This window comes from Manis javanica, chromosome 3 (genome assembly GCF_040802235.1).
Source record: "Manis javanica isolate MJ-LG chromosome 3, MJ_LKY, whole genome shotgun sequence".
Classification (NCBI taxonomy): Eukaryota; Metazoa; Chordata; class Mammalia; order Pholidota; family Manidae; genus Manis; species Manis javanica.
This window is the reverse complement of record NC_133158.1, coordinates 161,641,268-161,656,945: the sequence shown is the minus strand read 5'-3', so window position 1 is coordinate 161,656,945 and position 15,678 is coordinate 161,641,268. Positions and strand designations below refer to the sequence as shown.

The following is a 15,678-nucleotide window of genomic DNA, read 5'->3' as shown; positions in this document are numbered from 1 at the left end:
GATGACCATTTTGACGATATTAATTCTTCCTAGCCATGAGCATGGGATGAGTTTCCATTGATTAGTGTCCCCTTTTAATTTCTCTTAAGAGTGACTTGTAGTTTTCAGAGTATAAGTCTTTCAATTCTTCGGTTAGGTTTTATTCCTAGGTATTTTATTCTTTTTGATGCAATGGTGAATGGAATTGTTTTCCTGATTTCTCTTTCTATTGACTCATTGTTAGTGTATAGAAAAGCTAAAGATTTTTTTGTGTTAATTTTGTATCCTGCAACTTTGCTGTATTCCAATATCAGTTCTAGTAGTTTTGTAGTGGAGTTTTTACGGTTTTCTATGTACAGTATCATGTCATCTGCAAATAGTGACAGTTTAACTTCTTCTTTGCCAATCTGGATTCCTTGTATTTCTTTGTTTTGTCTGATTGCCGTGGCTAGGACCTCCAGTACTATGTTAAATAACAGTGGGGAGAGTGGGCATCCCTGTCTGGTTCCCGATCTCAGAGGAAATGCTTTCAGCTTCTCGATGTTCAGTATAATGCTGGCTGTGGGTTTATCATATATGGCCTTTATTATGTTGAGGTACTTGCCCTCTATTCCCATTTTGCTGAGAGTTTTTATCATGAATGGCTGTTGAATTTTGTCAAATGCTTTTTCAGCATCTATGGAGATGATCATGTGGTTTTTGTCTTTCTTTTTGTTGATGTGGTGGATGATGTTGATGGATTTTGGAATGTTGTACCATTCTTGCGTCCCTGGGATGAATCCCACTTGGTCATGGTGTATGATCCTTTTGATACACTGTTGAATTCTGTTTGCTAATATTTTATTGAGTATTTTTGCATCTACATTCATCAGGGATATTGGTCTGTAATTTTCTTTTTTGGTGGGGTCTTTGCCTGGTTTTGGTATTAGGGTGATGTTGGCTTCATAGAATGAGTTTGGGAGTATTCCCTCTTCTTCTATTTTTTGGAACACTTTAAGGAGAATAGGCATTATGTCTTCTCTGTGTGTCTGATAAAATTCCAAGATAAATCCCTCCGGCCCCGGGGTTTTGTTCTTGGGTAGTTTTTTTGATTACTGTTTCAATTTCTTTGCTCGTAATTGGTTTGTTTAACTTTTGTGTTTCTTCCTTGGTCAGTCTTGGGAGGTTGTATTTTTCTAGGAAGTTGTCCATTTCATCTAGGTTTTTCAGCTTGTTGGCATATAGGTTTTCATAGCACTCTTTAATAATTCTTTGTATTTCTGTGGAGTCTGTCGTGATTTTTCCATTCTTATTTCTGATTATGTTGATTTGTGTTGATTCTCTTTTTCTCTTAATAAGTTGAGCTAGAGGCTTATCTATTTTGTTTATTCTCTCAAAGAACCAGCTCTTGGTTTTGTTGATTTTTGCTATTGTTTTATTCTTCTCAATTTTGTGTATTTCTTCTCTGATCTTTATTATGTCCCTCCTTCTGCTGACTTTAGGCCTCATTTGTTTTTCTTTTTCCAGTTTCGATAACTGTGATGGTAGACTATTCATTTGGGATTGTTCTTCCTTCTTCCAGTGTGCCTGGATTGCTATATACTTTCCTCTTAAGACTGCTTTCGCTGCGTCCCACAGAAGTTGGGGCTTAGTGTTGTTGTTGTCATTTGTTTCTATATATTCCTTGATCTCTATTTTGATTTGTTCATTGATCCATTGATTATTTAGTAGCATGTTGTTAAGCCTCCATGTGTTTGTGAGCCTTTTTGTTTTCTTTGTAGAATTTATTTCTAGTTTTATACCTTTGTGGTCTGAAAAATTGGTTGGTAGAATTTCAATCTTTTGGTATTTACTGAGGCTCTTTTTGTGAGCTAGTATGTGGTCTATTCTGGAGAATATTACATGTGCACTTGAGAAGAATTTGTATCCTGTTGCTTTTGGATGTAGAGTTCTATAGGTGTCTATTAGGTCCATCTTTTCTAGTGTGTTGTTCAGTGCCTGTGTGTCCTTACTTATTTTCTGCCTGGTGGATCTATCCTTTGGGGTGAGTGGTGTGTTGAAGTCTCCTAGAATAAATGCATTGCAGTCTATTTCCCTCTTTAATTCTGTTAGTATTTGCTTCATATATGCTGGTGCTCCTGTACTAGGTGCATATATATTTAGAATGGTTATATCCTCTTGTTGGACTGAGCCCTTTATCATTTTGTAGTGTCCTTCTTTATGTCTTGTTACTTTCTTTGTTTTGAAGTGTGTTTTGTCTGATATTAGTACTGCAACCCCTGCTTTCTTCTCACTGTTGTTTGCCTGAAATATGTTTTTCCATCCCTTGAATTTTAGTCTATGCTTGTCTTTGGGTTTAAGGTGAGTTTCTTGTAAGCAGCATATAGATGGGTCTTGCTTTTTTATCCATTCTATTACTCTGTGTCTTTTGATTGGTGCATTAAGTCCATTTACATTTAGGGTGACTCTTGAGAGATATGTACCTATTGCCATTGCAGGCTTTAGATTCGTGGTTACCAAAGGTTCAAGGTTAGCTTCTTATTATCTTACTGCCTAACTTAGCTCGCTTATTGAGCTGTTATAAACACTGTCTGGAGATTCTTTTCTTCTCTCCCTTCTTATTCCTCCTCCTCCATTCTTCATATGTTGTGTGTTTTGTTCTGTGCCCTTTTTAGGAGTGCTCCCATCTAGAGCAGTCCCTGTAGGATGCCTTGTAGAGGTGGTTTGTGGGAAGCAAAATCCCTCAGCTTTTGCTTGTCTGGGAATTGTTTAATCCCGCCATCATATTTAAATGATAGTCGTGCTGGATACAGTATCCTTGGTTCAAGGCCCTTCTGTTTCATTGCATTAAGTATATCATGCCATTCTCTTCTGGCCTGTAGGGTTTCTGTGGAGAAGTCTGATGTTAGCCTGATGGGTTTTCCTTTATAGGTGACCTTTTTCTCTCTAGCTGCCTTTAAAACTCTTTCTTTATCCTTGATCCTTGCCATTTTAATTACTATGTGTCTTGGTGTTGTCCTCCTTGGATCCTTTCTGTTGGGGGTTCTGTGTAATTCCATGGTCTGTTCGATTATTTCCTCCCCCATTTTGTGGAAGTTTTCAGCAATTATTTCTTCAAAGAGACTTTCTATCCCTTTTCCTCTTTCTTCTTCTTCTGGTACCCCTATAATACGAATATTATTCCTTTTGGTTTTGTCACATAGTTCTCTTAGTGTTGTTTCATTCCTGGAGATCCTTTTATCTCTCTCTATGTCAGCTTCTATACGTTCCTGTTCTCTGGCTTCTATTCCTTCAATGGCCTCTTGCATCTTATCCATTCTGCTTATAAATCCTTCCAGGGATTGTTTCGCTTCTGTGGTCTCCTTCCTGACATCTGTGATCTCCCTCCGGACTTCATCCCATTGCTCTTGCATTTTTCTCTGCATCTCTGTCAGCATGTTCATGATTTTTATTTTGAATTCTTTTTCAGGAGGACTGGTTAGGTCTGTCTCCTCAGGTGTTGTCTCTGTGATCTTTGTCTGCCTGTAGTTTTGCCTTTTCATGGTGATAGAGATAGTTTGCAGACCTGGTACGAGTGACTGCTGGAAGAGCTTCCCTTCTTCTTGGTTTGTGGCCTTCCTCTCCTGGGAGAATAGCGACCTCTCGTGGCTTATGCTTCTCAGCTGTGCGCGGAGAGGACTTCTGCTACCTGCCCGTTTGCTATGGAGTTTATCTCCGCTGTTTCTGTGGGTGTGGCCTGGCTGGGCCTGCTCCTCCGACGTGGTGGAGCCCCATTGGAGGGGGAGCGGCCGGGAGGCTATTTTTCTCCGTAAGGGGCCTCTGTGCTCCCTGTTGCCCAGGGTCTTAGAGTGCCCAAATCCCCAGATTCCCTGCCTCTGGTCTAAGTGACCTGTCCTGCCCCTTTAAGACTTCCAAAGAGCACTCTCCAAACCAAAACAACAACAGCAACAATGAAAGAGGGAACAGAAAAAAAAAAAAAAGGAATAAACACGCGATTTTTTTTTTTTCCCCTCAGGCGCCGGTCCCAGGCACCCGCTCACTCGTTCTACTGCCCTGAGTCCCTATCACCGGGGTCCCTGTCCCTTCAAGGCTTCCAAAAAGCACTCACCTGCTGGCCCCACAGGGGAAAATGTGCGATATTCTTTGTCTTCAAGTGCCGCTCCCATGCACCCGCTCACCAGTCACGCCGCCCTGCCTCCCTAGCCCCGGGGTCCCTGTCCCTGTAAGGCTTCCAAAAAGCACTTGCCAAAAAGAGAAAAAAAAGGGGAGTGGGGAAATGCACGATTTCCTCCGTCCTCAGGCGCTTGTCTCAGGCACCCACCCACCGGTCCCGCAGGGAAAAACACGCGATATTTTTTGTCTTCAGGCGCCGGTCCCAGGCATCTGCTCACCGGTCCTGCTGCTCTGCCTCCCTTGCACCGGGGTCCCTGTCCGTTTAAGGCTTCCAAAAAGCGCTCACCCAAAAGAGAGAAAAAAAAAAAGGTGAAACGCGCGATTTTCTCCGTTCTCAGGCGCCGGTCTCAGGCACCCGCCCACCGGTCCTGTAGGAAAAAACGCACGATATTCTTTGTCCTCAGGCGCTGGTCCCAGGTACCCGCTCACCGGTCCCGCCACCCTGCCTTCCTAGCAACGGGGTCCCTGTCCCTGTAAGCCTTCCTTAAAGCACTCGCCAAAAAAAAAAAAAAACTGCTGCAGTTTCTTTTCACCCGCCGGGAGCCGGGGGGAGGGGTGCTCGGGTTCCGCCCGGCCGAGATTTGTATCTTACCCCCTTCGCAAGGCACTGGGTTCTTGCAGGTGTGGATGTGGTCTGGATGTTGTCCTGTGTCCTGTGGTCTCTATTTTAGGAAGATTTTTCTTTGTTATATTTTCATAGCTCTGTGTTTTTGGGAGGAGATTTCCACTGCTCTATTCACGCCGCCATCCTGCCTCTGCCCCTACCTTAGAATTTTTTAAAGGAAAATTTCAAGCATACACAGAAGTAGAGAGAATATAATATAATCAACTTCCTTGAATCCATCACCCAGCTTCAGTACTCTGATAGCTTTTTTGTAATTTTTCTTCTTCAACTAGCTTTTCAATGCTTTTGAAATATTTAACTCTTTAATCCATCTGTATTTATTTTGCCGTAGTTATATAAATACTATTTATTAGACTAAGGCATTCTTTCCGTTAACATTACAAAGTATGTAGTGTACTAACCTATAGTTTTTTTCTTTTTTTATTCTTTTGATATCATTAATATAAAATCACATGGGCAACATTGTGGTTACTAGATTCCCCCCGTTATTAAGTCCCTACCACATACCCCGTTACAATCACTGTCCATCAGCGTAGTAAGATGCTATAGAGTCACTACTTGTCTTCTCTGTGCTATACTGCCTTCCCCGTGCCCCCCCCCCAATAACCTATAGTTTAACTTATGTAAGTATAACATTTTAATTATTTCAATAGGTTATTAAATACAATTGTGTTCATTTATTCAGTAAATATTTGCTTAGTGCTACCGCGTACTGTCACATTTGTCAAATTTATATAAAAGATGTTTGACCTTAAAGTATTTCATAGACTCAGTCTCTGTTTTAGTACTGTTTTTAGTCCTACTTTTGCCGCTCACTTTAAAATTAGAGATAAGTAGATCATGTCTAAAAAATAATAAAGCTATATAAACAAATAAATACAATTTTCTGGGACATTTTACATTACTGTGGAACTGAGTCTTTAGGAAAATATGAAAGACAGTGATACATATGGTACTCATAAATACAGATAGAATATCTTTAGTTGCTGCCTATAATGACCTGTTCATAAATCACTTAGAATAAAGTGAAACTTTAAAGATGTCTTTTTTTAAATTGAAGTATGGTTGATAAACAATCTTGTATTGCTTTCAAGTATACTACACTGTGGTTCAGCAGTTACCCATGTTATGAAATCTTCACCCCCACTAGTGCGATTACTGTATGTCAACATAGGAAGATGTTCCAGCATCATTGGCTATATTCTCCATACTGTACTACCATCCCCATGACCAACTTATATTGTGAGTGAGAATTTTTATACCCGTTATCCCCATGATCCACCCCATGCAGCCATGCTAACCTTTCCCCATGGTCCACCAGTCACTTCTCAATGTCTGTGAGTTCTGCTATTCTGTTCATTTTGTTTTGTTTTTTATATTCCAAAAATAAGTTAAATCATACAGTATTTGTCTTTCTCCACTTGGCTTATTTCACTTAGCATAATACCGTCTAGGTCCATCCATGTTGTCACAAATTGCATGGAGACATCTTATTTATCCCTTTCTTCCCAGTTCCACAGAAGAGTGAGATAACGCCCCAAGTAAATAAAGTCAGTGGCAGTAAGCATAATTCTTCAGTTATGGTCTTGGTTTCTTTAATCCCATTTATATCATTGAGACCCCTGACATTTATTTTTAATGAAGGTATAATTGATATACATCTTATGAAGGTTTCACATGAGCAACATTGTGATTTCAGCATTTATCCGTATTATCAAATCCTTACCACCCTCATTGCAGTCACTGCCCATCAGCATAAGATGCTGTAAAATCACTACTTCTCAGTGCTATATGGCCTTCCCCATGACCCCACTAATCATAATCTCACTTAATCCCCTTCTTCCTCCCCACCCACTTCGTATGGTAACGGCTAGTCCTTTCTTAGAGTCTGTGGGTCTGCTGCTGTTTTGTTCCTTCCTTTTTGCTTTATTGTTATACCCTACAAATGAGTGAAATCATTTGGTATTGGTCTATCACCACCTGGTTTATTTCACTGAGCATAATACCTTCTAGCTCCATCCATGTTGTTGCAAATAGTAGGATTTGTTTTCTTATGGCTGGGTAGTATGCCATTGTGTATATGTATCACATCTTTATCCATTCATCTACTGATGGAGAAATGGGTTGCTTTCATATCTTGGTTGTTGCAAGTAGTGCTTAGATAAACAGGGGTGCATACATCTCTTTTTTTTTAAATTAAGGTATCATTGATATCCTGTCTTATGCTCAGGGTTCACATGAGCAACATTGTGGTTACCACAGTCCCTGTATTATCAAGTCCCCACCACATACCCCATTACAGTCACTGTCCATCAGTGTAGTAAGATGCTATAGAGTCACTGCTTCTCTTTTCTGTGCTATACTTCCTTCCCCATTTCTCCCCAAACCCCCGACATTATGTGTGCTAATCATAATGTCCCCTTTTCCCCCTTATCCCTCCCTTCCCACCATCCTCCCCAGTCCCTTTCCCTTTGGTAACTCTTAGTCCATTCTTGGGTTCTGTGAGTCTGCTGCTGTTTTGTTCCTTCAGGTTTTGTTTTGTTCTTATACTTCACAATGAGTGAAATCATTTGGTACTTGTCTTTCTCTGCCTGGCTTATTTCAGTGAGCATAATACCCTTCCATGTTGTTGCAAATGGTGGGATTTGTTTTCTTATGGCTGAATAATATTCATAGGGCGATCCTTACGGGTGTGAGGTGATATCTCATTGTGGTTTTTATTTGCATTTCTCTGATGATTAGTGATGAGCATCTTTTCATGTGTCTGTTGACTATCTAAATTTCTTCCTTGGCAAGTGTCTGTTCAGCTCCTCTGCCGACTTTTTAATTGGAATATTTGCTTTTTCTTTGTTGAGGTGCATGGGCTCTTTATGTATTTTGATTGTTAACACCTTATTGGATATGTCATTTAGGAATATATTCCTCCATATTGTAGGATGCCGTTTTGTTCTATTGATGGTGTCCATTGCTGTACAGAAGCTTTTCAGCTTGATATAGTCCCACTTGTTCATTTTTGCTTTGGTTTTCCTTGCCCGGGGAGATATGTTCATGAAGAAGTTGCTCGTATTTATGTCCAAGAGATTTTTGCCTGTGTTTTTTTCTAAGAGTTTTATGGTTTCATAACTTACATTCTGGTCTTCGATCTATTTCAAGTTTACTTTTGTGTATGGTGTTAGACAATGATCCAGTTTCATTCTCTTACATGTAGCTATCCAGTTTTGTCAACACCAGCTGTTGAGGAGGCTGTCATGTCCCCATTGTATATTCATTGGCTCCTTTATTGTATATTAATTGACCTTATATGTTTGGGTTAATATCTGTACTCTCTATTGTATTCCATTGGTCTATGGGTCTTTTCTTGTGCCAGTACCAAATTGTTTTGATTACTGGGGCTTTGTAGTAGAACTTGAAGTTGGAAAATGAGATACCTCCAGCTTTATTCTTCCTTGTTAGGATTGCTTTAGCTCTTTGGGGTCTTTTGTGGTTCCATTTGAATTTTAGAACTGTTTGTTCCAGTTTGATGAAGAATGCTGTTGGTATTTTGATAGGGATTGCATTGAATCTGTAGATTGCTTTAGGCAGGATGTCCATTTTGACAATATTAATTCTTCTCACCCAAGAGCATGGGATGAATTTCCGTTTGTTAGTGTCCTCTTTAATTTCTCATAAGAGTGTCTTGCAGTTCTTGGTATAGGTCTTTTACTTCCTTGGTTAGGTTTATTCCTAGGTATTTTATTCTTTTTGATGCAATTGTGAATGGAATTGTTTTCCTGATTTCTCTTTCTGCTAGTTCATCGTTACTGTATAGGAATGCAACAGATTTCTGTGTATTAATTTTGTATCCTGTAACTTTGTTGAATTCAGATATTAGTTCTAGTAGTTTTAGAGTAGATTCTTTATGATTTTTCATGTACAACATCATGTCATCTTCAAATAATGACAGTTTGACTTCTTCCTTACCAATCAGGATGCCTTTTATTTCTTTGTTTTGTCTGATTGCCATGGCTAGGACCTCCAGTAGTATGTTGAATAAAAGTGGGCAGACTGGGTATTCTTGTTTCTGATCTTAGAGGAAAAGCTTTCTGCTGATTGCTGTTAAGTATGATGTTGGTTGTGGGTTTGTCATATATGGCCTTTATTATGTTGATGAACCTGCCCTCTATACCCATTTTGTTGAGAGTTTTTATCATGAATGGGTGTTTAATTTTGTCGAATGATTTTTCAGCATTTATGGAGATGATCATGTGGTTTTTGTCCTTCTTTTTGTTGATGTGGCGTTTGATGTTGATGGATTTTCGAATGTTGTACCATCCTTGCATCCCTGAGATGAATTCCCACTTGATAATGGTGTATGTTCCTTGATACACCATTTGAATTCGGTTTGTAAATATCTTGTTGAGTATTTTTACATCTATGTTCTTCAGGGATATTGGTCTGTAATTTTCTTTTTTTGTGGTGTTTTTGCCTGGTTTTGGTATTAGAGTGATGCTGCCTTCATAGAATGAGTTTGGAAGAATTTTGTCCTCTTCGATTTTTTGGAAAACTTTAAGGAGAATGGGTATTATGTCTTCTCCAAATGTCTGATAAAATTCAGTGGTGAATCCATCTGTACTGGGCATTTTGTTCTTGGGTATTTTTTTTGTTTAATTTTTTATTAAGGTGTGATTGATACACACTCTCAGGAAGGTTTCACATGAAAAAACGATGTGGTTACTACATTTACCCATATTATCAATCCCCACCCATACCCCAATGCAGTCATTGTCCATCAGTGTAGCAAGATGCCAGAGATCCACCATGTCCCTTGTCTGTGCTACACTGTTCTCCCCTTGAATCCCCATACCGTGTGTACTAAACATAATAATAGGTAGTTTTTTTTATTACCGATTCAATTTTGTTGCTGGTGATTGGTTTGTTTAGATTTTCTGTTTCGTCCTTGGTCAATCTTAGAAGGTTGTCTTTTTCTAGAAAGTTGTCCGTTTCTTCTAGGTTATCCAGTTTGTTAGCATATAGTTTTTCATCTTTCGTAGTTTTTTTATTACCAGTTTAATTTCATAGCCATGGAATTTTTTAACTGGTCTACTTCCTAAGGAAATAATATGTTAAAATAATAGTTTAGTAAATTATATATTGGTTATTTACAGTCTCTGGGTTCAGTGAACAAATAGGTTTTCCTAGAGTTGTTGTGCTGCTTGTCCCATTATATGTTTCTTTACTTTCCAAAATATAGGTGTTATAGTGGAGCAATATTCACGATGCTGTATTTTTTGTCTCCCTCTTACAGGTTCATGTCAGGGCTGGCCTTTTTCATGGTACTGAACTCCTGTGTAAAACCATTGTAAGCTCAGAGATATCAGGGAAAAGTGATCACATTTGGAATGAACTACTGGAATTTGATATTAGCACTTGTGACCTTCCACGAATGGCTCGATTATGTTTTGCTGTGTATGCAGTTTTGGATAAAGTGAAAACAAAGAAATCAACTAAAACTATTAATCCCTCTAAATATCAGACCATCAGGAAATCTGGAAAAGTGGTAATTACATACTAACTTTGAACACATTTTTATAATGGAATAATTCAATGGAATAATAGTAGTAGAATAATTTTAGGACTCCGAAGTAATTGAGTAATACAAGTGAAATTACATTGTATGACTTTGGTCCCTATGATCTGATTTTGAAAAGACACTAAGTCTCCATTTTTATGTCCTGTTCATTTCTCTTTTGGTGTAAGTTTATTTTAGGAAATATTTTAGATGTTCTATTATAAATGTAATACTGTATCGAAGATCTGTATAAAAAATTATAAAGAAATTTAAAAAATTACAGGATTACGGTCCCATAACATTCTAGATGCCATGTGTCTTTTAGAATTCAGAATTTTGTACATTTTAGGAAGATAATAGATTGTACTTCTTTCAGCACAAACTTGTGGAGTCTGGGGCACAAATCTGTACTCATACACATAATCAGTATCTAGCAGTGAAATATGTAAATATCCACTAAATGAGACAGATGAAAGCTTTCAGTTAACTTCATGACATTTGTGACCATTTTTTACTGTCAAAAATATGTTTTGAACAAATGTTTAGTTTTTGAGTTTCTTGGATTTTAAATTTTGTATAAAGGATGGCACATCTGTTCTTGTATTCTCATCTTCCACTTCATATTTCCAGTCAAATCTTTTCCCTTATGAAATTTTTTTGGAAGGATGGGGAAGTTAATTTTATGTGTGCCTGTGTTTTAAAAAAAAATAGGTTATATGAATGAGTATTCTTTTATTCCTAACATGAGAAAGTAAGCATTTCTTCTGGTTACTATCATATAGTTTATTTAAAAATAAATTTTCTTGTCTAAAATGTCACTGGATAATTAGTATGTTTTTCTCCACTGGTAAATACAGAATTTTACCCACAGCATTTGATTATTCTATCAAGTGTTTTCAGACACTGTAACCAAGTTAATTGTCTACATAAAACTGTTTTCGCTGGTTGGTGCTTCCTTTTTGAAATATAAATGAATTCTGTAATACCTAAAGAAACTACATTCTCCTATATTAAGATTTATAATGGCTGAAAAGTCTTAACATATACGTGACATTATGTCACATTTTCTTGAATCATTAAAGATTTCCCATCATTTGCAGTGCTGCACAGTAAATGTTCCATTTTTTGTATACACTATTTTATTGTATAAAATAGTATACAATTAAATGGCTTTTAAGGTCTTCTTAAGCCAGTATAGAAATTTTGGACATTTTTCCATGTACATTTTGTTTTTACTTTATGTGATTTCTTGGAAAATCATTTAAAACTCTGGAAAGTTCTAGAAGTAACATTATTGAAACAAGGGGCATGTACAAGTTCACATGTTAACGTTCATTGTTAGCATATTTATGCAATGGTGTCCTTTTCCACAGCATTATCCCGTAGCATGGGTAAATACCATGGTTTTTGACTTTAAAGGTCAGTTGAGATCTGGAGATACAATATTGCACAGCTGGTCTTCATTTCCTGGTAAGATTTACATTCTAATCCTGCTTGTTGAAGAGTAACTTTTGGCATGATGTGGACTAGTTAGTGTTCTTAATGAGTCACTATTCCTTCAGTTTAGTAAAGAAACCAGCATTTTGTATTCTAAAACTTATTTCCACAGACTATTTTAATATTTTCATTATTTTGATGAATGTGTTCTCCCTTTAAATGTTTTGTTTTTATAGGTTTTTGAGAAATTCTTAAGAAATAGTGTCATCTTTATAACAACTTCTATTGCTCCTAGTTGTACTACATTTCTATGCTAATAGAAGGAACTTCACTAATATAGAAAGGGATCGTAAAAACACTCACTCTGTAGTTGGCTTTAGCCTGAAAGTTGAGCTAAAAGGAAAACTTTTCATGTGCCTGTATTTCTCAAATACTACTCAGAGTACCCTTATGAGGTAGATGGTTTTATCTGCATTTTACAGATAAAAAAAGTGATGCTCAGAGATTAGTAAATTGATGTGCATCCTAATTAGACATTAGGCCTGGACAGAATGTACTTTTTTATTTCCTTAGGAAGTTCAGAGAGTAACTGTGCTAAAAGTCAGTATAAGAACAGAGAAAATAGTTTGGAAATGCAAGACTTAAGGTTGTATTGCTAGCTCTGTTCTTGAGTTTAATGTCTCTTTAACAGTTGTTTATCTGTAAAATGAAAAAGTTATATTATTAGAACTCCAGGGATTTATGACAGCCTTGAAATCTAAGACTTCTGTACATAGTTTTATGAATGGGTCATGCCTAGGATGTGGGCGGAAAAGGAGTGTCTTGAAGAATGAAGTACTGGTGAGGTTGAAGGACTACCACTTGAACGGAGTGGTACAGAAATTACCCATGAAGGTGTTTAACTGTATCAGCAGTTATGTGATTATAGAACATACAATTAACAATATTGGTTTTTCAAAAGGAATGTCATTGATGACTAGTAAAATACCATGGTACTATGATGTCCATGGAAATCAGATTACATGTGATTAAGAAATCCATATGTAATGATGAAATAATAAAAATTCCTATGGACCATTCCAAGATGGAGGGAGAGCAGTGCCATTTAAGTTTTTTTCCAAGATTGGGAGTATCACCAGATTTGAAGAGTGGTGAGGGTAGCTATAAACTTTTTCATTTTTAAGATGTATATAAACTTAACATCCAAATTTTGTGCTAAATATTAACAGAAATTTAGAGTCTTACTGATACAATTGTCTGCTAAACTTCCTGTGGTGAAAGTTATTAAAATAATTTTCATGATTGAAATCCATTAAGGCTTTGTTGTTAGTTTCAAAAACATTTTCTTAAGAATCAAAACTATTTGCATGCATGTTTTAGATGAACTTGAAGAAATGTTGAATCCAATGGGAACTGTTCAAACAAATCCATATACTGAAAATGCAACAGCTTTGCATATCAAATTCCCAGATAATAAAAAGCAACCTTATTATTACCCTCCATTCGATAAGGTAAGCTAGTTATTTTAAGGGCTCCTATTCATGAAGTAATTGAATTAAGAGTTTTTGGCTCTCTATGTTTACAGTTTAAGCTCTGTATGTCTGTTTCTCTTTTAAAATGTCACATACATTGACAGCGTGGTTCAGTTGAGGGAGGCAACTCTAGTCCTGCCTTTATCACCCACCAAGTGAGACATGGCATCTCTGGAATTCAGGTTACTCATTTATAAAGGAAGGAAATCATAATTGTTCTCTGAGGTCCTTTTCAATATAAAAGGGCTTAAATGCATTCACATATAACTCTTACCATGTGAAATGTACAGTGGAACATCCCCAACATGAGCAGAGATTAAGGACATGATCACTGCTGTGTTAGAACTGATATTCAAAGAACAGAAGTCCTATTAATAGGACTTACTAAGGTACTGTTATTTTTGCGGAATCCATGGCAAGGACTTCCATTTCTACGCCTGTTTACAAGCTGCATGTCCTATGGATAAAGAGGGTATCTAGTGGGTCTAAAAATAGGGCTGTGATCATTTATATGCTAAAAGAACTAAGCTGTCATATGTTCCATCTTCAGATTTGTTATCTTTGTTTCGGGTGTGATTGATCCTGATTTTTATGAGGAAATCTTTCAGCAAATTCTCAGATAATAACAAGAACCTCCTTTTATTTCCTTAATCCATTTGAGAACAAGGTGCATTTAAAATCCTATTTTAATACTACATATTTAAATTAATCAATTTACAAACTTAATTGTATGTATTGTTCAGCTCTCCCAGACCTGTATAGAGTAGATTTGAAATAGTATATAAACTTAATTTATATAACATAATATTTCCCTTTTCATTTTGAGTTTCATCTAAGAAGTAACTTTCATTTCAAATTACTTTAAAATGTCTTTCTGATAGTAATATACAACCAAATAAAATTTTGTGGTTATTACAGTAGAAATCCCAAGATTTCTATCAATGACCATATACCTTAGTGTACATTGAGTAGAAAAAGGTAAGTTCTGACTAACCCATTACATTTATGCCAATTGTGCCCTGGTTTTGTTCCTCAGAATAGAATTTATCCATAAGCCATAGCTTCTTGTGATACATATAGTAGTCTGAGGTATGCACATTTTTAGATTAATATGTTAGGTGTTTAGTAATCAGTTATAGTTTCTTTTGAATCAAATTGAGATGCTTTATGATGAATTTTTACAAATATAACATCTGTGCAAACTTAAGTATTTTAAATATAATATTTCAAGAGCAGTCCCCGTTCTTTAAAATGTTTTATTTGGGTAGTGCTTAAATCATGTACACCTGGTCACTAAACTTTCCCTTTGCTTTCTAATCTCATGGGGAGTTTTTATTTTTTTAAATAATTGGAGTATAGTTCACATAATATTATATTGGTTTCAGGTATACAACATACTGATCTGACATTTAAATACAATACAATATGCTCACCATGATAAATATAGTTACCATTTGTCGCCATAAAAACTTAATAAAATATTATTGACTATATTCCCTATATTGTACTTTTCATCCCTGTGACCTTTATAATTGAAAGATTGTAGTCTTTAAATATCTATAAATAGGTTTATATTTACTGATTTTCCTTTAGTTTTACAACTTCCATATCTTATTGAAAAAACAATAACATAAAAAGTGAAAATTTTTTGCTATGATCAGTTTTTCTTACAAAGTCAATTTTATGGTTATTGTTTAATTTCTTAAGTATAATATTTTATTTTAACAAATGTATGAAATAGGTTGGGAATTATCAGTATGTTTTACAAATGGGGATGCAGTAAAATTATTCACTTAGGATTATGTAACTCAGGACCAGTTATGGATCTTCAGATTGTTTACGAACCGATCTTCCCATTGGACCTGAGGGTCCCTATATTTTTAAGAATCAGGGCCCCTTTTGTACTTAATGTGTTAAAAAATACTTTTAGGCTCACTCAACATTAGTTTTACTTTTGGTATCTGTTAATTAAGAACAAAAGATAAAAACAAGTGACAAAACTTGTTCTATATTTAGTAACTCTGACATACCTTTGCATTTTCTTAACCAGAAAACATTTAGCTATATTTAAATTTTTTTCACATACATATTTAAGACACATATTTTATCTACAGATAATCCTAGGAGTTACAGTCCCTTATAGTGATGCCATTGTTTCCTGGTTGTCAAGAGTTTGAAGATTGTGCATCACTGCATAATACCATTTCACATCTGAAATTTATGTTTACATTCTAAAACCAGACCATGTGTAGTTCCTTGTAGTCTAAGTCCAAGTGTAGTCATTTACATTTAATATTTTATAAATGCAAGAGACACAATTTAATTAAAAATTTCTCCTAAACAGATTATCGAAAAAGCAGCTGAGATTGCAAGCAGTGATAGTGCTAATGTATCTGTAAGTATCA

General features: G+C 36.3%; 1 protein-coding gene across 9 annotated transcripts in view; it reads left to right on the top strand.

Moving 5' to 3' along the window:
* The window catches only part of PIK3CB (phosphatidylinositol-4,5-bisphosphate 3-kinase catalytic subunit beta), a 235,823-nt gene that overhangs the window by 138,976 nt on the left and 81,169 nt on the right, over positions 1–15,678 (top strand). For 8 of the 9 annotated variants that reach the window (XM_036991629.2, XM_073232256.1, XM_073232255.1 and 5 more), the window contains 4 exons: positions 10,041–10,292; positions 11,678–11,774; positions 13,122–13,252; positions 15,618–15,668. The exons of the other annotated variant lie outside the window; for it this stretch is intronic. In XM_036991629.2, coding sequence (XP_036847524.2) covers positions 10,041–10,292; positions 11,678–11,774; positions 13,122–13,252; positions 15,618–15,668 — 531 coding nt within the window. The remainder of the gene's footprint in view (positions 1–10,040; positions 10,293–11,677; positions 11,775–13,121; positions 13,253–15,617; positions 15,669–15,678) is intronic. 9 annotated transcript variants of the gene reach the window in all.